This window comes from Halyomorpha halys, unplaced genomic scaffold (assembly GCF_000696795.3).
Source record: "Halyomorpha halys isolate HHAL.00 unplaced genomic scaffold, Hhal_1.1 Scaffold118.1, whole genome shotgun sequence".
Lineage (NCBI taxonomy): Eukaryota > Metazoa > Arthropoda > Insecta > Hemiptera > Pentatomidae > Halyomorpha > Halyomorpha halys.
The window spans coordinates 283,031-306,452 of NW_027106719.1; the positions used below are offsets into that span (position 1 = coordinate 283,031).

Consider the following 23,422-nt stretch of genomic DNA (forward strand, 5'->3'; position numbering starts at 1 on the left):
TAGTAAACAAAAATATCAAGACTAACTGACTTTTTCTATTCAAAAGTTGTGCCAACCATAATAAAGATGTAATGTCATTCTTTTACTAAGAAGTATAAAATACTAATTATATAAAAAAAAAAAAGGTTTAAAAAATTAAAAATACCAGCTTCAATTGATCCAGACCATCTGTCAACAATTCTTTCAACAACAACAGAAAACATTTCTCCTGGCCGCAAAGGTCTATTTGTAATAACTATGGCATCATTAAATTCGACAAGAGCTCTTGGGCGAGATGCAGTCTTACCACCATTAGTGATTCTTGCATTTCTTCCATGTACACTATGAAAATGTATTTCCCTAAAACAAAAAATATAATTAGTGCATATTTTGATTGGCATATGTACTTCAATAAGATTGTAATGGATGGGACGACATTTCAATTTAATAGTTTAAAAAGGATGAGTTAAGTGAAGAATTTAGAAGGCTACACAATGCTGAATTGTGGGAACTGCACCCGATAAAAATAAATCAGGTTATAGTATTACGGCGAATAAGATGGGCTTGTAATGTTGTAAGGTGTAGATACAAATGTATCCCTAAAATGTCCCTAAAACACTGAACCAACAAGTAAACATCCGAGGTGTAGACCAGAGCGTAGCTGGAAGGATGGCGTCAAGACTGATCGGATAGATTTGGGTTTGGGCAGATATCACTGGGCCAATGAATGTAGAAAGTGATTCATGGTATCGGTATCAAACTTTTAGGTTTGCTAAGGCTTTATTATATTTTTAAATATATAATAAAATAATTAATTGCAATGAAACTTTTTTTCAATCTCCAGACTTATTACTGTAACCCAAAAAGAACTGGACATACACAATGAATTTTTTTTTAAAAATAAGGAAAAAACAAAAATATAATATTAATTATTAAAGCCAATAACTAAATTGGAAAACTTGTATAATTCCTTTAACTCATTTTTAAGGTCAAAAGTTTTGTCAGGAAAGTCAAAGTTCAGGTCATATAAATTTAGGAAAATGAAACTTACGGAAAGAATGGTGAATTAGCAGTAGGTGTAGGAGTTGTAGGGGAACAAGATGGACAGTGAGAAACAATTGTGGCCTGCGTTGCTTGGCCGTATAAATCTATAACAGCGTAAAGATTTCCTGGTAGGCCAGTTCCAGCTTCACCTTGGTCTTCACCATTGACTAAGAAGTGCAAAGTACCTCCTTCACGGATTACCACACCAACTCTATCTCCAGCCTGTAATATCATTAAAAACAAATAGTTATAAGAATGCATGATTTGTTAATAAATATATATTAATAACCAGCTATGCTTAAGGATTTTTCCCATGTTGCATCTGGACTGTACATGCCTGTTTCATACATGTAATGAGTTCAAGACCAAGTGAATTTAATTAACTAAATAACATTCAAAATTTATTTAGAAAATCAATCACTAAAAAAATAATGATTTCAGGAAAAAGATTCTTTGGTTTGAAGGCTGTCTTAATCATGGATAAAAAATACATTATATGATATTTATTTATTCCACTTTGTTACAGAAAAATAAAACAGTGGAAACAGGTCATGGGAAGCAATAGTTAAGTAAGCATTATTTTTTTAACCTTCTAATATTATCCTAAATACAATACATTTTCAACATGAAAAAAAAAAAATGTTGTGGCAACCTTAGGATTAGTCCACAGAAGTAAAACTTAATACCTTCCCTCCAATATCCAATAATAATAATTAGAACAGAACAGTCATTTTGCAAGTCAATTATAGCAAAAAAATTTTATATTGTAACAGGAGAAAACAGTAGCTCACTCAATCGGACTGGCACTACTAGGATTATTTATTTTTCCTTTAAGCTCCAACACTCCTATTACAATATAAAAATCACCCTGCTAGAATTAAGTGTCCTCTCCCCCACCACTTTCGTTTCATCTTGCATCACAAAATCTATTTACTACTATATAATTTTTTTTATCTTGAGTTGCAGAACATCGGATTAAGAAGTTTCACTTCAAAAATATTGCAAATAAAAATAATTAGACTTTCATGTTTGTATCTTGTAAGGTTGATGGCTACTTGAGGTAGATACAAATTTTATCATTTTGTAAGGACAACAGCACCAGAAGAACGATTGACATAGTCCCTCATAAATAGTAAAAAAAAAAACTGAGAAATTCACATGTTCTGTAGGATATATTGCCCAGTTAAGGTTTAAGATTACTAATCCTCTAAAGTATAAGATATTTTTTAAATTAAAAAACCAATAAAATGTTAGGTTTCATGCAAACATTTTCAAGGAACAGGATTAAAACAATAAAATTGTTCAAATTGGCAATAAAGTTTCATGTTTTCACACATTTTTTAAAAACCTTATTTGAAAAATATCCCGTTTTCACACAATGATTTAAAATTGTGTAAAAGATTGCAAAATGGTTAGCTTCCACAGGTATGGAGTTGCTATGCAAAGTTTACGGAAACTTAACAATGTTAGATTTTGATCATAAGATAAAGAGATTACTGCTTCGTTCTTATGAGCTGTAGTATGATTTTATAAAGCCTAATAAAAGCTTTCTCAATTAATGATCTAACACACAAAAAAACTTTTTTCAAATCAGACTAGTAGTTTCAAAAATTAGCGTGTGCAAACAAACTGTTTAGCTTTATATGCAAGTATAGACTTAATATAAGATGGGGGTGTAAGGTTGTAGGGCTTAGTAGTGAACGAATCCCTAAAATGTTAATAAGCACTAAACCTGACAGGTAAACGTTCGAGGTGAAGACCAAAACGTAGATGGGAAGATTGTGTTTAAACCGATGAGCGCACAAAAAAGTAGGATTAGGTGGAGGGGCGTCACTGGAAGGATGTATAAAGAGAGCGAGCGATTGGTGGTATCAGCATCAAACCTTTGGGTTCCTTAGGCCTTCATTATCAATATTATAGATTTAAAAACACGTGTGAAATAAATATCTGAGATAGAAAGCCATTTCAAAAGAAATTAATATCATTATTTTTTAAATGGTGCCTCCAATAGAAGTTATTCTCGAAGTAATCTCAATATAAAAATGCAGACTCAAAAAACTTTAAACAAAGTCAAGCAATTAACATTATAGGTAAACATAATCTGTTAATAGGGAACTATATTTATGAAAGGAATATGGTCCGGGTGCGGTCAAAAAAACTCAAATAGTAGAATATACTATTTTATTGAGCCAACGTTTCGCCCCACGTTGCAGGCCTTCATCAGGGCTAAAAAAGATACAAACACATAGTTACAAAAGGAAAACAAAAACATAAGTGTAAAATAACAGGGGTATAAAATGTAAAAAAAAGTAAGATATAATAAGAAAAGGAACTATATTTACTTTTCTTTTGATTTAGATCTCTCAATTAACCTAGTAAAAGAGAAGTAAACATGATCCCACACTATGAATAGATTTATTGAAGCATTCTTCATCTCAATTACTTAAATAAATTATATATTTCTGAATGTTACCTGCAATTTATCCAAATTCTGTCCATAGTCATCAATCACTGAAGTTCCGTTATGCATGACTCCATTACCAGTCATAATCCAAGTACCAGATCTGTAAAACAGTAACATCAGCTGACAAAAAAAAAAAGAAAGAAAGTAAATGTAATTCTTCATGGATTACTTGAATATTTTTAGAGTAGTTATTTTAACAACCAAATTTTATGTTCATGGATGATTGGATGAATGTCATACATTGTTTTTAATATGATGTAACTGTACTTCAAAAATCAGTAAATAAAATAACCTACGAAGTCTTGCTAAAATACTTCTATGATTAAATTAAATCCTTGGTAATATAAAAGAGGTAAAACTTAATAGTTATGATACATATAACTGAAAGATTTCAAACACAAAGCCTTCATTATTTATAATAAGAGTAAACACATAACCAATCATCATTTTGCCAATTCAGCCATCATAAGGACAGAAAAAATAACACATATATTCAGACAAAATATAGCACATCTCACATCAACTAAAGATAGTACATAACTCATAAAAAACCCATACATACTAAAGAACCACATTTTGCTACATACATACGTGAAAAATGTAATCTAGTTTTTTTTCCCTGATGATGCCTGAAATGGTGAAACATTGATGGGTTGGTTATTAGAGGCTCAAGGTTAAGGATTTGTGCATGGAATCTTCCAATATCTTAAATTCGTGGCTTGACACTAGACAATCATTAACTGAATCAGTCAATATCATTTCTTACATACTCCCAAAGTTTCATTTTAATAAAATTATAACTTTAAAAGATCATGTGGTCCTTAGAAATATAATGATGAACATTTTTTTTTTTTTAATCAGAAGAGTAACAAACACATAAAATAATTGATGTATTAAAAATTATTCAATTGATTACCATAATTCTTCCACTGTAGTTGTAAGTAGTTAAGTAAGTAAAACAGTTACGAATATTTATACAAATAAATAAGAACAGAGGCAAAATAGAGGCAGAGTGACAAGCACTATTGATACCATTCACATGTTCTTACCTCACATTAGTCATTGTGGAAGGATATTCAAGTTTAGTAGGAGCATGGGTGGTAACTCCGATTTCAATTGAACCAGCCCATTTTGTAACCATCTTATCTATTCTAACCTCAAATACTTCATTTATCTTCAAAGGCCTATTCGTAAGAATCACAGCATTATTGAATTCATCCAGAGCACTAAAATGAAAAAAATAAGTGAATATTCATCATCTTGTTATGGTCAAATATATTTTAAAAAATTCATAGGTATATAATCGGATATATTTAATTAAAAATCAGTTATTAAAAAATATTCCTATGATTCACAATCTTTTATATAACCATCTTGTATAATATCACTAAATTTAAAATAAAAAATAATAAAAATGCATTCCCATGATCTCATTAATATTAGTATTGTGTCTATGAACATAGTAATTTTCAAAATAAACTACAGATACTTTTTATTATGTTTTAATGCTTTGCAAACATTGAGAACAAGGCAATAATTAACATAATTGAAAATTACAATGTGTAAATGTTCTTTCTTAAGCTTAAATAAACATAAATATGGGTAATTATATTTTTAAATTATCACATAAAATTTGGTAATTTGGAGAAAGCAAAGAATTTCTATGAACTGAGAATTGGATACAATTTACTTGAAGACAATAAACAACAAAGGATAAAGAAAGAAGAATGAAAAACACAAAAAATTAAAATAAAAAATATTTATCTTATTTAGGTAATAAAAAATTATTTCATGTTTTTTTTATTTATTTATTTTTTATTCCAGGTAATAATAAGATATGGTTAATTATTTTAAACAAAAGAAATTAAAGGCACTCCAGAGCAACATTTTTTTTTAAATATTCCACATTTAAAACCTCTCACACTAATTCAATCAGAATATGACCTTGCTGATATTAAAAAAACATTTAATTGCTCATTGATTTGATCTGTTTAATCAAAATAGTTGGAGCTGTTTGCGAGAAAACAGTAAAAAAGCATGTAATGATACTTATCATAAGTCGATTTTAGTGAAAAAGTTGCTGTAACATCCCAGATATATGTTGATTAACATTTTTATAAATTTATTGACATGTTAATAAATAATATGATATTTATTTATCCACTCTGCAATAGCAAAAATATTGGAAACAAATTGTGAAAAACAATAGCTTAGTAAACACAACACACAATGATAATACAGATTAGATTGTAGTGATCTATTATTAATCCTTAACTATGCCTAACCATAAATCTTTAAAAAATAATTAATTAATAATTTGAAAAATAATTTAGGATACCATAATACGTTTCGGTTAAAAACTCGCAATCAAATTTCTTCAAGTTTGTAATAAAAACTTAAGTAAAAGTAAAAATGTTTAAAAAATCTAAATTTTATACGAGTGAAAAAAAAAAAATTGAACCAAATTGAAAAAGTTAATTGAAAAATAAAACAAATATATTAATCCAGGGACTGATATTCCCTTTATAGGAAATCGATAAATAAATCTAAATTTGAATAATAATAAAATTTGAATAATTTCAATAATCTTCCAATAAATCTAAATTGTTTGGCTGTAATCATAGAACACATATATTTCCTAATTAAAAATAAGATTAATATTATTCTTCATATAATGATCATTAAAATATATTTCTGCTCATATAAAATTGAACTTGGCTGAATAGAGAATATTATCAAGAAAAAAAAAGTTATGATATTACAAAAAAAAAATATTTCTTTTCCTTTTTTCTTTATTTATATTCTTATTTTTCCATCTTTTAATGTTTTTGGTATTTTTAATTGTCTAATAGCCTTTTGTAATTCTTGTTTATTTATACTTTCCACTGTAAATCTATCTTAGTTATTTATATCTTTTTAAGCCCTGCAAAGCGCAAATGTTAAATCAAATTAAATAGTTAATCACTGTTTAAGTTTTTTTATAGACCACACTCAGACCATCTTCCTTTCATACATCAGACAGGCTCAATCAACAATCTCCCAATTATATTAGAGTAGTTAACTAATTACTAACTTTGGACGGTGAGCAGTTCTGCCATTGTTAATGACAGCAGCATGAGATCCACAGTTGGAATGGAACATTAACCTATCATCTGAATCTTCATCAGGAATTTCTGTAAGAACATAGAAAGTTTTACCAATTTAATTTTTAAAAACTAAACCTTCCTAACGAGAAAGCAAAATGACCATAATAACCATTTAATGAAGTAGTGACTGTTTCTCGAAGAACTGTATTTCTTCTAGTGATTAAATTCTGTTCTTCTCTTTCATCTCTGTCGACAATTGTCACCTGATAAACAAAAAACTTTAGAAATAATTATATATTTTAAAAAATCACAGAACACCTACCCTAACTAAGTTAATTTTTATAAAATTCTGATTCAAATTATATGAACATTTTTTTTCTCCTTACCTTAACAGTCATTCCATAAAGATCGACTACGCCCCACACTTTGGAGGGTACTCTTGATGCTGCAATACCTTGATCTAGACCATTTATAAAATAATGAAGATCACCGTTACTTTTCCTTAACATACCAATCCTATCTCCAACCTAAAAAATAGGATCAATAAGGCTCAAGATATTTTTATTCTTAATCAAAATCCTATTAACAAGTAAATGTAAAATTTTTGACTTACCCTTAGTTCATCGAGATTGAATTCACCATATTCTCTCTTGGTTCCTTTGCCATTAGTAAGGATACCACATCCTGACATCATTATAGTTCCGCTACCCATATTTGTCATAGTTGTTGGAAATTCTATGACAGCAGGATCATGAGTAGTGACACCAACTTCAATACTACCAGACCACTTATCAACTAATACATCTATACGGATCTATAAAAATAGAAATTTTAAAGAATAAATACTTAAGTAATAAAAAGATAGTTTCAACAGACGACATAGAATAATACCTCAAAAAGAGTATCTGCAACTAAAGGCTTTTTGCTCATTACAACAGCATTATTGAACTCATCTAAAGGTCTTATTCTTTCAGCAGCTCTACCATTACAAGAGAGTTTTACCTATAATAATATAATAAATGTCTTAAAATTCTAAATAATAAAGGCCTTTCAAAGTTAAAACAGAATGAATTTGGTAATATATAATTAATATTATTCAATCAGTAATTAATTTTACATATCAAATATTGATAGAAAAATTGAATCTGACTAATAAACTTAAAGTATTAAGGTAAACTTATTTAAAGTATTTAGGACTGATTTCATAGATTTTAAAGGAAATTTTTCTTCTTAAAAGAATAATGTTGTTATGGCCAGTGTCTCTTGAGTGAAGTTAAACATTGTAATTAAAAATAATTTCAACATTGTAAAATTTTTCATTTTTTCAATTACCATGCTTTATGACTAAGCGCCTCATTTATTATGCTACGTAATAAATGAGGTGATCGGTTGTAAAGCATGGTAACTGAAAAATGAAAATTTTTTTTTTAAATTACAATGCTTCACCTTCAACTATGAGATACATGCTGTAACTTATTAAGCAATATTATTCTTTTAAGTAAAAATTTCATCATATATCTCTGAAATCAGTCCTAAATAATCTGGTGATGCCAATTATTTCAGTTCACAATAAATGTTAGATACCATGATTTAAGACAGTATCTCAACTATGAGATCTTTTCATTTGGCAAAATATGGTTCATATCACAGGACTAGTAATTGTGAAAAACTTAATTCCAAATTCTTTAGCAGCATACAGTTAAAACTTTATAATTCAAAACTTGATAAACAAAAAAACTGGATATTTGATATTGGATACTTGTTACCTGATCCATTTATGGATAAAATTGAATGCTTTAACTCGAATATATAATTAAAATCAAACTCCACAACTCAAACTCAAAATTACGACAGTAAAACCTCTACATTGAATATGAAGTGTCGGAAAACTCTGTAATTATAATGTTTATTATATTTGAATAAAAGTTAACATTAGAAGTTGGAAATTCCTAGCAAGGAAAATATGTTAAAATGTATTAAAGAATGAAAATGGCAAAATCAGATCTAAATAATTCTAGTAATAACAATGCTACACAATTTTGAATAATATAATTAGTTCTTAACTGGCAAGTAAACGTTCCAGAGTTTGTACAGGTAGAAGGATTATGCGCGATATACTATTAAAAAAAAATTAGAAATCTAATTATTCTGAAAAAACTAAAATAAAAAAAAACTTACAAGGCTACCAGTTCTTTCATGAAACCTTAATCTTTCCGTGGGTCTTTCTTGGGTTAGAATGGCTTCAGTACTTTGAGCCATTGCTACTTCTTCTATTTCAAGATCTCCTAAATCAATACTTTCATTGATTCCTATAAACAAATATACACATCAAGATATTTTTAAAAATATAAGCTAATGCATTACAAGTAATTTGAAAATGAGCTGGAAATATTTAGAGCGAACGAAAGCAGCAATTAAAGTTGGGTAGAGTGGTAAACGTTTGTTTGGGCTCTATGCTCTCAATAGAAATAAGAACTGATAACATGTCAAGATAATGCACCAATTATATGGGATGTTTACAAATAGAACAACAGAATGAAGCATTATTTTAGTTGATAAACACTAAAATATTTCAAAATGAATAAAATGTTTATAGAAAGATGGTTTTAAAATCCTTTCAAACCATAGAAATAATATAATAACATAATAACAAGAATGATAATAACAATGAGACAATGTTTCAGCACAATATCTGAAAACTTGTTAAGTAACATTTATTAGATAAAATCTGGGAATATTTTTTCTTCCTAGTAATTCCAAGAAAAATGATGTGTTTAATAAATATTAACTTACCAAATAAACAATCATATTATGAAACTGATTAAGATTTATATTTTTTATAACATTCTTGAATCAATGAAAGTGTTATAATCAACAGTAAAAAGTAAAAAATAACAAGAAAACAATAACAACATAAATTTGACAAGAAATGAAGATATTAAATGAAATAAAAATAATAAATCAACAAGTTAATTAACACAAGGATGAGATTAACATAATAATGAGATAAACAAAAGTCTTAGATTTCATTTTAAAGTTTTTCGAGGTCGATCTCTCAAATACAAGTCTTTTATTTAACTTTAATTGCTAAGAGTTAATTTTCGTATAAATTGTAAGTGAATATCGATTGCTTATTTCACAGTGATGCTGAGTACATTACCACAAACTTAATGAAAAATACAATAAAAGGAAAATCTTCGAGGAAAATTACAACTTTTCAATTAATTTTCCAAAAAGAGAGAACCTTTAATTGTATTTTTCATTAAGTTAGTGAGAATGTACTTAACACCACTGTGAAGTAAGCCATCAATATTTTTTGTTGTGACTTATACTAGTACTTGATTATTATGAAGCAGTTAGATAGTTAAAGTTTATAATACGTACTACTCAGTTTGTTATAGTTCTTTAGTTTCTGGATAGCTAAATATGGGCCAGTTAATGAGGGATTCGAGATGGAACTGATGTGAGTCTGAATAGACTTCAGGACTTTGTTTAGATAAGACAGGAGGTAAAGATACTAAAAGTCCTGGGATATTGGAAAGGTGCCAAAAAGAGGAAGGACCATGGAAGGTAATGTTTTTAGGTTTTTAAAAACAGTTGGTCTTAGCTTAAAATATTATATAAAAAATAATTGAAAAGCATTAAATTTCCTACTAGAGTGCATCTCTTATTTTTTTGTTTTTCATACCTCAAATAAACCTTCGTAAAAATAATAAATTTGAACAAAATATTTTTTTAATAACCTTTTTGTTATTATTTTTAACAATCAATCATTTTAATCAACTCAAAATAATTTGTTAACCCTTTTTCAACAAAATATGAGGTTCTGCACTCTAAGATTAGTCAAATCAAAAAATTCAATTGAAAAAAAAAATCGATTGAAAATGAATATCGATTGCTTATTTCACCGTGATGCTAAGTACATTTCCACTAACTTGAAAAAAATACAATAAAAGGAAAATCACTTTAAGATTAGTCAACTAAAAAAATTGAATTAAAATAAAATCCATCCATCTTCCCAACATTGGGAGCTGCTTTTCTTTCCAACTACTAGTCCAATTTTTTCAACTTTGTCCTAACATAGGCCATTGCAGGATGATGCTCGGACAATACGGAAAAGGTGAAAAAGAAATAGAGTTCGGTAATTGAACAGACCTTATTTAACTTAATATTTTTTATTTACGTTATGAGTTTATTTAATGTTAGAATCTGTCAATATCTGAGAAATAATGTTTTGGAGGACTTTTTTAAGATTGTTTTCTAATCCTTGAAATATTTCCAACAATCAGTGCAAATAAAATAATAAAATGATAAATTTAAGAGCAATCAGACAAACAAGTTGAAAATAGACATACTGTTCTTTTGAAGGATGGTGATTTGTGAGACATTCCCATACACGACAACAACAGCAAAAACTTTGCTGGGAATATTTGTTGCTGCTGGACCATGAGACACTCCATTATAAAAGAATTCCAGGTCACCCTTAAAAAAAAATCTTTATTGAGCTGTTTTTAAATTATGATCAATCTCTAAAAAATAAAGAAGATAAAACTCAAACAATTAGTGGATAAAATTAAATTTATTTGCCATAAAAGTGAAACAATACAAATGAAACTTTAAAAATAATTTTAAAATGATTGAAGTGGCTAAAAATTGAGGAGTGAGATCGAAGATCAAAACAAAAAATAAGAATTAAATTTAATACCTAATAAAATCTCTAATCTATTTTATTTTTTTAATTTATCCTGAGAACACAGTAGATAAAAAGTTCCAACCATAATGAAAAATAAATTCTAGGTAGTTACTACAGTAATAGTAAACAACTAATAACAGCCTTGTAACTTTGAATTTACAAAATTCTGTTTAGTAATAAGTACTATTTAACAAGTTATGATTTATAAAAGGAAAAGTACAAATGATTGATCTAATAATACAAGTATTTCTACTTAATGTATTTTAAACAATTTATTGTTAATATTAAGGACAGTTATAAAAACCATCAATGAGATAAAAAAGGGATATCTTTACAGAATATTAATAAAAAATAAATCCAAAAACACTTACAGTTTTTGATCTCAATACTCCAACTGTTTCTCCTTCTGTGATTTTGTCCAAATTTAAAGGATACATTTCTAGTAAGGTGCAACCATCCTGAAGGACTGATTTTCCTGAGAGAATCTAGAAAGAAAATCACATTACTAAAATAAACATCTAAATACTGAACATCTAATGAAAAACAATTAGAAGTTAATGTTAATTTAAACATTATTATTACATTCATTTCATAAAACTAATAACAGTGCAGGTAATCAAATATGTAAAAGTAAACTAGGAAGTTATTAACTGATCTTATTCAAGATCATAATTACTATCAAATATTTTTTTTAATCCCAAGATAATTAGTATAAAAAAATCTACACTCCTGATTTGTTGTACTTTTTTTTTACATACAAAATGCTAGAAAAGAAAGGCGAAAAATGAAAAATTTCAGTTTTCTAAATAATTTATTTATTGCATTTTACCATTTATTGTTAGCTAACACCATAAACTTATAAGGAGACAATACTTCGCATACTGATTTTGTTTCTTAATTTGACAATAAATTTTCGATAAATTTCAATAATTGAGAATACAGTATTTGCACTTTATGACAGCTGTCGATTTTTGCTCACTGAACAACTTGTGAAAGCAAAGGTTTAAAACTATTAGTGAATCGATATAGAACAGTATTAGTAAGAATCCATAGAAACTGCTAACATGATACCTCTCTGTCAAAGATAGTAAAATAAATGGAGAGAGAAGTCATAGCAGAAAAATACTAAATAGAATATTTAGAGATATAAACTGTTGGAAAAGTGTGCACCTAAAAGTTTTGTGTGATCAAGTGAGAAAGACCTAAACCAGTAACAGAATGATAGTAACTAAAATCAGACTACCACTGAATCAGGAATGGATCCAAGATACTCATAGGATGCGCAGAAAGAATGTAGTCTTTTCTTATCGTTTAACAGGGACTATCCCTTCAAACCACCACCCAAGTTAGATTATAAGTAGGGATACCGTCTTACAAAAACCCACAATTTCCACCTGTTCACTATATCTTAACTTAACTTATTGCATACTATTTGTACTTATTGTTTTAATGGTGGGCTACAGGGTTTCTGTCTCTTCATCAAAACAAAAAAAAGTTCCAGTATCTCATTGGGAAGGGAATAGTAACACAAAGATTGAGAAACATCCCATCCCTAGAACATGAACACGCCCAACCTTTTTCCAACAACAAAAGAAGACAAATTGCTCATATATTCGTTTCTTTGACAATTTCCAAGACAGTGAAGAACATAGCCTGTGGGATTATTTTCTAGTGGACTAATACATATCAATGAGTGAAATAGGATAGTGATATAGTTGAGAATAATCTGTCAATGAACAAAAATGATGATAAGGATGAAGTTGAGGAAGAGGAACAAATGCTTAAAAAAACCTGTTAACTACAGGGATGCAACAGTCCCCTTCAAAACTCAGGAAGAATTATCATTAAACTAACAAGCTTAAGAATAATTTTTCGAAAAAGATTCATAAACCTGAACACATTTTCCACCAATTGCCAAAGAAGAAAGAGTTAAATAAAAATTACTTGCTTCTTAAAATAAAAAATTCATAATTGGATTTATTTGAAATATTGAATAAAATAAATACATTTGTTTACTAGTAATTGTTTAGATTTGATAATGATAAAAACTATAATCATTTAATATGTACTTACTATCATAACTTAGGGTAAGAGAACGGTCTACTCAGTCATAAGAAAACTGTAATATTAGACACAAAGTCAATTGGCTTTTTCATGTTCCTTATAGCGGGTTATACTGAAACTCTATGACTCTGCAGTGATAGAATGATAATAGACAATCTAACAATTTCCAGGAAGTGTGTTACATATAACACATAGGTCATTAAAATTGATCATGAGCCATGAAATTCAAGATAAACATCTTCGTACGATTATTAATAGGAATATTTCTTTATTACAAGAATAATAATATTTAAATAATGATGAAACATATTAAAGTAATAAGAAATGGAATTATTAACAAGCTAGAAATCATTCTAATTATTCCTACAATGTAGTTGTTATTATTTAAGAAAACTTACCCATGTCCCACTATTTAGTTCAATAGCACTTGCAGGTATATTCAAAATGTTAGGGTCACAAGTAGTTATCCCAATTTCCAAGCTTCCAATCCAAGATTCAGTCTGAAAAAACAAAATTGAAAACGAAATTGCTTTTCCAGAACAAAAATATAGCGGTGAAGAGCATGTAAACAATACCTTCTTATCTATTCTAATTTCAAACAATTCTTCATCTAGCAGAGGTTCACTGCTAAACACAAGACCGTGATTGAATTCCGAGGCTATTCTTGTTGCAGTCCTGTTTTCGTTACTTAATCTGACATGCTCCCCACATTTCGGATGGAACATCTTCTATACAACATTATTATGAAGCTATATCGGCCATTATCAATTTATCAAACTCCTAGAGATCAAGAACAGCTGATCAATAACTTAATAACACTAGTGAAACCTTCATCTCCAGTCAAGTTTTGTTTAGTTCTCACGTGTCTTAGAGCAGTTAAGATACTTACTCTCTTTCTGATTTTGCTTTTAAATTTTCTGTACATGATCAACGGCGATGAACAGGAAGAAGAAAGATTCCCTGGGAAGGGCTTTAATAAAAGATAGATTTTCCAAGAAAGGAAGAAGAACTAATGATTCCTTTGTAAGTGTGACTTGGGAATCTAATCACTATTGAGTTAAATAAAAAACCTTAACAATTAATGGAATTATTCTGTAATTGAAACATAGAATAAATATATCTTTCATAGTGATAAGGACATCTGATGAAGGCATATTTATTGTTTTCATTATCAATAAATGATAAAGAATCAGAGGCAATATTGTTCCTTAGGTTGAGATTAGTTTTACAGCTCCAAAATAAAAATATCAAATCTCACTGCTAATAATAAAACCAACATGTTTGAGAAAATAAATTGCAATGGTGTGCAGCCTTACATGTCTTGACTGTAACTGCTGTAATGTTCGTTTATTAACAATCAAACTTTTTTGTTTGTTCTTAAATTACAGTCCCAAAATTTTTTGTATGCTCTTGCATTCTCTTAATATAAGCTATATTAATTTAAATATCTCTTGTTTGGGTTTTTACTCACAATGCGATAGGTGGTTTTGTCATACCCAGTAAAAATTATTTGTTTACTTTTTATATTTGTTTTCTTTCAATTACAGTTGATAAATGAGTTTAAAGTGTCCTTAAAACCCACTAGAGATTGTTCTTGAAACTTCATCTAAGAACCCTATGAATTTTTTATTCTGTGCAAGTACGTGCACAAAATAATTGAGAAAGCGCATTTACCTACTCTTATGTTTACACTTCTTATATTTGAATTAATTACTAGAGAAAACAAAGAAACCTAAGCTTGTGAGGACCAATGTTCTTAGCAGTTCAGAATACAGACCATAAATTTAAAGTATTGATGAAAAAAGTATTAAGATATATCATGTCAAAATATTGTGAAATCCTTAACCTGTAAATAATTAATTTTACTTGAAGTTCAACATTCTTAGTTATTGAATTCATAACTGTTGTATAAAATGTTATCATTCAAAGGATTTGGGAAATAATTCAACCAGTGTCACTAATTCCATTTTATGCTGAAAAATATGTTTTGGAGGTCCTTTTAATGTGTGATTATCATTTTTTTTTTATTTATTTATTTTTTTTTTTTTAAATGAATTGGTATGTGTTCACCAATAGTTGAATTCCACTAATGTACTAAACGTTTCTCCTCCATTTATAGTGTGATTAAAATTTAAGTAAACTAATGGAAATTGGAAAATTAATGCTATATTAAAAAAAAATATCCATATAAAATATATGTTTTGGTAATTATTATTAGTTGAGAAAACACACACTTTATGCAAACCAAATTCTTACCAATTATGATGTTTAGTTATTGTATTTAAGTTTATTTTATCATATTAAATTTTTTTTTAGCTCCATACTGCAGAGTTAAATGATGGTTATGAATGGGCACGTCTCAATCTTCAATCTGTGACTGAAGAAGATTCTTTTCAGGACTTTCTTTCTACAGCACAACTTGCTGGCACAGAATTTCAGGTAAATGATCTATGATTATTTTATTTATGAAAATGAAAATTTGTCTCAGTGAATTAAAATTTTAAATTTTTTTTATGTAGGCTGAGAGATTGAATATTACTTTTGTGAATCCAAAAGTTGGTGTTGGATTGTTGTCTAAAGAAGAATTAAAAAAGTATGAAAAAAATAAAATTGAAAAGAAAGATCTTTTGAAAATTCCACGAAGGTATAACTATATGTAGAACTCATGATTTTTTTTATTGCTGTATTCTATGTCCGGTTGATGTTTTAATAATTGTAATTTTGTTAATATTTGATATTATTTGATTGCATGTTTTATAGCATAATTTCTTCTCATAGTAAGTAATTTTATACACATTCAAAGATTAATTATACATTTTAATTATCAAGGCCTAAATGGGATGAAAAAACTACTACTGAAGAGTTACAAACTGCTGAAAGAGAAAGTTTTCTCGAATGGCGGAGGAATCTTGCAATTTTACAAGAAGATGAAGGAATCACCCTTACTCCATATGAAAAGAACTTAGATTTCTGGAGGCAACTCTGGAGAGTTGTTGAAAGAAGGTAATTTTATTAATTCACTAAAAATCATTTTACACTTATGTTACTAAAATAATTTCATTGGTGCTACACCTTATGGAGAGTCAGGGATTTTTATAACTTAATTTTCTAATCACTTCTAATGGTTGGGACTGCTCCTCCTTTCCCCTGTTTTCTTAAATTTTGGGTTTTCCTATTTTTGTATTACTTTTTTCTCTCTATCCCTTCCCACTTTTCTGGTGGAGTGTGTTTTCTTATTCAATGGATAGATAACTCTGACAGGAAGTTATGAAGAGTATCTAGAGTTACCCTACCTCTGTGTTTTTTAAAACCTCAAGTTTCCATAAGGTTCCAAATATTTTTTTCAAGATTCATTGCTCTAATCAGAGGAAGTATGTTTTTAGTACTCGTAATCATAATTATTGATGTTCTGAGGCTTGGTTTAGTACTAGCCTAATACAGGATTTCCAGGAACGGTTTATGCTAGTGAAATGTTAAATATATTAAGAACCAAAGAATCTTTAAGCAAAATAATTTATTTATTAACTCGATTTGTTAGTTGGGCATGGACATTTACCAAAAATAAAATTGTCAGAATGGTTTAAAAAAAGGAATGAAAATTAGGTTTTCTTCAAATGACGAAAATTACTAGGGGGCAAGGCAGGAATTAGGGAGTTACTACATAGCTCAGTTTAAAATAAAAATTATTTTCTATCATGTCCAAATTGTTAATAAATAAATTAGTTTAGTGTTATTATTATATTGTTATTATTCTTGGAGTTCTTTAGGTTTTTTATATATTTAACTTTAAAATAGCACATTCTCTTTATGGACACAGTGTACATACCTTGCAGTTTAAAGTTCCATTACTTGGAAATAGAACTTATATCATTGCATTTTATCTTGGACAGCTCTATGAGAGCTTTTAAACATTTATGTTATTTTGGGCTATTCCACCTCCAACTCTTATTATTATTATTAGTTAGTGGTAAAAAAAAAATTACTTATCATGCTCTGTTATCCAATTTTCCCTTGATAATGTCTGGTACTCATTTAAGTAATACTTTTTTTTTTTTGTTAATAATTAATTTACGGCATTATTATTTATCAAGTGTTGTTCGAACATTAAATTATTAAATTTGTTGGTTAGTTTCAAGTTTGTTTCAAGTTTGTTTTAATAGTTTTATTTTTTATGATAAACATATATGAATTTTTAGTGATGTAGTAGTTCAGATTTTGGATGGACGTAACCCTTTACTTTTTCGCTGTGAAGACCTAGAGAAATATGTGAATGAAGTTGACACTGAGAAAATTAATGTGCTTCTTCTTAATAAGTCAGATTTCTTGACCGAGGAACAAAGAAGAATATGGGCCAGGTACTTTGATGATGTTGGAATTAAAATAGCATTTTTCTCTGCTAAAGATGCTGCTCTGGAAGAAGTGAAGGAATCGGATGAAACCAAAGATGCTGAGACAACCTGTGAGGTAAACAAGAACAATGATTTTCATGTTTATACATTTTCTGTAAAATGCAATTTAAAGTATGGAGAATTAATTCCGTGATACAGACAGTATATTTTTCAATGTATACAAACAAGTCATATATTTGTTTAGTATTATAAATCTAGGTTACTTAAAACTCAAATTTACTTTTTGGTTTACAGTTAGGGATTGGCAATAATTTATGGTACAATAACTGTGTTGGTAGTTGCTAACCTTCAATAATACCCTTGACTATCTTATTACTGCTTTCTTACTGAAAAGTCTATTAATTGACTTATTCAGTTTTAGCTACAAAACTCATGAAATCCTGGCTCTTTTCTCCCCTGTTGTTTTCATAGTTATCAGACTCCTATGATATGTCAAGTATTTAGTGTTTTTTTTTTCTAATTCTTAGAAACCATAATGAACTTGTGTTACAAAACCTAATAAATTCTTCATACAACAGCAAAACTCTGAAAAAAAAAGTTAAATAACGCAAAAAAACCACTCAATTTAGAGAAAGTATTTATGAAATTGGATTCAGAATGAACTTTTGTGTTGAAATACCAAATTTCAAGCAATAAGCTCAAGAATAAACTCTTAAAAAGTTTTTTTTCAGTTTAGTTTTGAAAAATATGAATGAGATTTTATAATTTTGCAACTGTTCAACAAAATCATCTAGGATCTAAGTCTAATAAATTTTTGATGTTTTCAATGAGAAATTTTATTTTTGTTCCCATCCAAAATTTTGCATTTATCTGTTATTTCCTTACTTTTTTAATTTACCTAATATTAGATATATATGATTAAATCATGTTATGTTAACTTTAATCCATCAACCAGGAAGAAATTAGTATTAATATGTTATGATAATTTTTTTAATTTATTTTAGAATAATGAAAAATTAGTTGAATCTGATAATGATGAAAATTCTGATGGACCAGATAATGTTTCTGAAGAAGATTCAAAGGAAAACAATGAGAGTGAAAGTGATGAAGATAGTTCCTCATACAAAAGCTGTGAAGATGGTAGCAGCCTTGAAGATAATGTAGAGGAACTCAACCTAAATACTGATAAAGGTGCAATATCATTTTACATAATTTATTGCCTTAAAACTATAATTTGTGGATAAAGTTATATACTTTTTATTCCTTTTAACTGTTCTTATTGAAAGTTATTTTAACAGTAATAAAGAATAATCTAGTGCTCTTGAATTCCTTTCACATACCCAAAAGAACTTGATTTTGAAATTTCATATAGAATGTAATATAAAATAGTAATAGTTTAACGTTACATTACAGTACATTGTTGCAGTATTTTGTTTTAAAATTTGGTATTTTTAATTATTATAAGAAGTTTTTTATGAATTATGTTTTCACATATTTCAGAGAAAGAGATGAACTCCTCCAAGCTGCTCGGGCGAGAGGAATTGATAGAATTTTTCCGAAGTTTTACAAAAGACTTCAAAAGTGTCGAATCAAAAGGATTCGTCACTATTGGTTTAGTTGGTTATCCAAACGTAGGAAAGAGTTCGACCATAAATGCATTACTAGCCGATAAAAAGGTTTCTGTTTCTGCTACACCAGGAAAAACAAAGCATTTTCAGGTATTCATAATGTTGGAAAAATTGTAAGCATTTCCATTCTAAAGTAAAGTCTAATTTTCTCCTATCCTTTTCCCTTCTTCTCCCAATTAAAAATGTTTTTCTGGAAATTTTTTGGTTGATATCTTTTACATCCATAACTGTTTCTTTCTTAATGTTTTTTAGACTCTTTACCTAAGGAAAGATGTTATGCTGTGTGACTGTCCTGGCTTAGTAATGCCAAGTTTTGTTTCTACAAAAGCTGAGATGGTACTAAATGGTATCCTTCCTATTGACCAAATGAGGGATCATGTTTCTCCTACATCACTACTTGTTACATTGATCCCAAGAAGTGTTATAGAATCAGAATATGGTATTATGATTCCAAAACCTCTTGAAGGAGAAGATCCTGATAGACCTCCTACATCAGAAGAACTTCTTAATTCTTATGCTTGTGTGTAAAACTATTAATTGTATGATATATATACATATAATTGTACATATATATATAGTTGCCCATATAACTTTCAATATAAGATGATCAGAGTTGCGGTCAAAAAAGAACAAATAATTTTTAACTATTTAATGTCCGACGTTTCAAGTAGGTGGTTCTGATTTGTTCTTTGCTCATTTAATATCATCATTATTAATTTTATTTTTATTTATTCTTTCACGACCTTTATTTAATCTCAACTTTCTTCTTCATTCTCTGTCTGTTAGTTTGTTTAAATTTTGTGTTCCCACATCTACTTTTCTGTTGTTTTTTTTTTTTATATATGTCTCCTATAATTTTTAAACTGTATATTCTTAATTTTTATTCTTAGAATTCTTACAATTTTTTATTCTTATTGTTTATTTTATATTAATACTATTTTATGTCTTCCTTCCTTTTATTTATATATAATTTTCTTATCACTTAATTTTTCATAATATGTATCTTACCTTAATTTACCTTATTGTAGTAATGTTCTTAGTTATTTTTTGTATCTTCGAAACGTCAGAGATTAAATAGTTAAAAACTATTTGTTCTTTTTTGACCACAACCCTGACCATCTTATATTTATTAATTGTATGGTTTTCTTGTGTGTTTTTTTTAATGTAATGATTTTCCTTTTTTTCTTCAGACTGTCGCGGATTTATGACACAAAATGGTCAGCCTGATAATCCTAGAGCCTCCCGTTATATTTTAAAAGATTTTGTCACTGGTAGGTTGCTATACTGCTTTGCACCACCAGGAATACCTCAAGAGGAGTTTCACAAATTCAAAATAAAAAATAAAAAACCGCCACAACTTACGGCACAAGCTGCACGTGCTGTCAGGGTAAATAATTTTTATTGGTCATTCAATTAATAGATCATTATTCTTTTAATGACATTTTATTGATGAGAAAGTTTTTGATGTTAAAAATTGGTAATCAAATCTATACCTGATAACAATTGACTTAAGTTATTTTTACTTACAGATACAAATGATAACTTTTCCTTAAGCATGCAATAAACTGTGGTATTTGAAAGTCAAAAAATTCAACTATTTTTTTAAGTAATAGTTTTTTTTTTCAGTGTGTTCCAATATAATTATCCTTCTGTTATAGGTTACAAAAGTTTCTGGAGATGATTTGGACAAAGCTTTTTTCAATAAAAATCCTAAAGGTGTTCATCAAAAGGGCGTTCAGAAAGTAGGACCTGCTGATGTCAAGTATGTAAAGATAATATGAAAGCATGTTATTAATATAAGACTGTGTAACAGGTCATAATTATGAAGTGATCATAATATTATAAATTTCACTTATTATGAATTATTAGTATTAGATGTACCTAATAGCATCCCTGAAAACATTATTAGCGTTCTAGCATTATATTTCTAATTTTAAAATTTTTTTAATCACACCAAAAAGGATCATTACTACAACATTTTAATGATTAATATCATGATTTCTTCAGATTTGTTTTAATCCTGATTGTTTTCACTCTACTTAAGTAAAACACATCATTATAAGTGGTGAATCTCACAGATATTGTAAGTGCATATTTTCTTAGATTTGGGTAAAATCAATTTTTAGATTTGGCCTGATAAGGTATTGTCTATACAAATAACTCTAAATCCAGAATACTCATACAAGAACTATTTGAAGGCTTTGGAGATAAAGTAGGTGTGAGGAAAGGAGTAAGGAAGATGGATTTTCAACAATGCTGTTTAACTTAGCCCTCATAGAAAAAATTTATATCAAGATGGTGGAGTGCACGTCACAATGAAACATAAAATCCTTGCTTATGCAAATTTTATATTACGGTCCTCAGAAGCAATCAAGAGGATATGTAGAGACTCATTAAAACTGAAAAGAAAAGTAGAGCAAATTGGCTTACAGATAAATTAAGAGAAAACCCAACATGTGACAATAAGCTGACAAATCCATCCAAATAATGGAGTCTGCATTTCAAATAATTTTGCTCCAGAATAACCTACATAAATTATCAAATGACTCAGAAATACCAATGTATAACAAGCAGCAAACAGAGCCTTCTTCTCTTTGTCAAGAGTACTAAAATCCAAAAAAATCTGAATCTAAGATAATACAATGCTATAATACTATGATAAAGAGCGTTCAGTGGGGACTCCAACAAGCACCTTAAAAAGAAGGATCGAGAGCTTTAAAAGGAAATATATATTTATATACATATATAAAGATTTATATTATTCAATGCCAACTGCCTGTCCTTATTTAAAAATTAATATTTTAGTTAAATGATGCTTTCTGATTAGAAATTTTTTTATTACAGATCAAATGTTGCTAATGATGGAAGTAAACCATGGAAAAATCATAAAGAAAAAAGAAACAAAAAAGAAAAGTTGAGAAGAGTGTATAGATATCTTGATGAATAAATGTCGTCTTAGCAACATGTGTAAATTCCTATTTTAAGTTATCCGCCGTTAATTATAATTTTGTCTTAATGACTTGTTTATTTTTATAATGTAAATATATTGTAATAAAATTTAAGAAGTTATTTGTTTTCTTTTTGAGTTCATTGAAAGTAATCTTGAATAATAACAACCCTGTACTTTACTCCATTCCAAAAATTTCTTTAGCTCTATTTCACTGCACTATTTTTTTATACTTATGGGTAATCATTGATAGGTGCTAAGTTAATTTTAAAGAATATTATAGGACATACAAAAAAAAAAGATTATCATTGTTTATTTGATTTGTGATCAAGAAGAAAGAATATATCTATTCTCATCACACCTTTTAACTCATGTTGCTAAATTAAAAAAAAAAAAGTTTACTGCTGGCACTTTTAAGCTATAAACTTAATCTGACGAAGATAGACCATACTTATTTTTCAATTTAAATATGTATATTTAAAAAAATGAAATTAACCATTTGCATTATTAAGACGATATCCCTGTTTTCATTCTGCTCTATCGTTATTTAATCATCAACTAATTATTTTTATATTAGATCATCCATATCTTCGACATACTGTAGCATCCTTTTTCCCCCTCTTCTTAAGCATTTTTAGCATGCAGGATAAATTGTAAATACCTCTGCCAAAGCAAATTGTAAAATTAAGATTTCTTCACTTTGAAGTAGATTAATAGATATAATTTTTTCAGATTCATATTTTTTAAATTGTGATATTGAGCAAAATTATGGTATGAGAAACACATATTTTCCATAAATGAGATCCAGGATAATGGTCCATGCATTTATAAGGATGGAGATACTTGACAGTAATAAGTTTAATCGGATTTCAGAGATAAGCATCATTAATGATTTTACTCTATCTCTTGAAAAATTAAGGAAGTTCTTCCTTTGGAATTGTAACGAAGCCTCACATCTCTAATAGGATTTTTACTTCATTATTAATTATGTGCTCATATTAAATAAGTACAGGAAATGTTTTTCCTCTTGCTACTCTCACCTTGTTAATATGCTCTGGCTGGTTCTAGGCCTTGCTCCTTATGAATTGAAACCTGAAGTTCTTGGTTCCAACATCTATGGGTCCTGATCCTGATTTATCCAAATCTACTCAGCTTAGATTTGTGATAT

At 28.3% G+C, this 23,422-nt stretch overlaps 2 protein-coding genes across 3 annotated transcripts in view; one reads left to right on the forward strand and one right to left on the reverse strand.

Annotated features, from left to right (window-relative positions):
* Neurl4 (neuralized E3 ubiquitin protein ligase 4) overlaps positions 1-14,126 on the reverse strand; it is a 31,124-nt gene extending 16,998 nt beyond the window's left edge. Inside the window, exons 1-14 of one of the 2 annotated variants that reach the window (XM_014416272.2) lie at positions 13,906-14,126; positions 13,729-13,830; positions 11,638-11,751; positions 10,929-11,055; positions 8,752-8,882; positions 7,465-7,575; positions 7,187-7,387; positions 6,960-7,100; positions 6,743-6,836; positions 6,561-6,660; positions 4,537-4,713; positions 3,497-3,587; positions 1,031-1,245; positions 146-339 (exon numbers count right to left, since the gene is read on the reverse strand). In XM_014416272.2, coding sequence (XP_014271758.1) covers positions 146-339; positions 1,031-1,245; positions 3,497-3,587; positions 4,537-4,713; positions 6,561-6,660; positions 6,743-6,836; positions 6,960-7,100; positions 7,187-7,387; positions 7,465-7,575; positions 8,752-8,882; positions 10,929-11,055; positions 11,638-11,751; positions 13,729-13,830; positions 13,906-14,055 — 1,948 coding nt within the window. In that variant the 5' untranslated portion in view covers positions 14,056-14,126. Of the gene's footprint in view, positions 1-145; positions 340-1,030; positions 1,246-3,496; positions 3,588-4,536; positions 4,714-6,560; positions 6,661-6,742; positions 6,837-6,959; positions 7,101-7,186; positions 7,388-7,464; positions 7,576-8,751; positions 8,883-10,928; positions 11,056-11,637; positions 11,752-13,728 lie in introns of both variants that reach the window. The other variant, XM_024361061.2, reaches the window with a different exon arrangement.
* Positions 14,127-14,150: 24 nt separating this feature from the next.
* Ns3 (nucleostemin 3) lies at positions 14,151-22,376 on the forward strand. The gene is made up of 11 exons (XM_014416273.2): positions 14,151-14,353; positions 15,647-15,769; positions 15,850-15,974; positions 16,160-16,333; positions 17,527-17,794; positions 18,684-18,870; positions 19,180-19,397; positions 19,560-19,827; positions 20,498-20,694; positions 20,966-21,069; positions 22,152-22,376. Exons 1-11 carry the CDS (start codon positions 14,267-14,269, stop codon positions 22,252-22,254), a joined length of 1,854 nt encoding a protein of 617 aa, XP_014271759.1. The 5' UTR covers positions 14,151-14,266; the 3' UTR covers positions 22,255-22,376.
* Positions 22,377-23,422: the final 1,046 nt, after the last annotated feature.

What these genes read in the sequence shown, in the direction of transcription:
- Ns3 (XM_014416273.2), top strand. Translation starts at nt 14,267, where the DNA reads ATGAACAGGAAGAAGAAAGATTCCCTGGGAAGGGCTTTAATAAAAGAT. An exon ending in TTGCTGGCACAGAATTTCAG is followed by an intron (nt 15,770 to 15,849) that starts GTAAATGATCTA and finishes TTTTTTATGTAG; the next exon opens with GCTGAGAGATTGAATATTAC. An exon ending in CAACCTAAATACTGATAAAG is followed by an intron (nt 18,871 to 19,179) that starts GTGCAATATCAT and finishes CACATATTTCAG; the next exon opens with AGAAAGAGATGAACTCCTCC.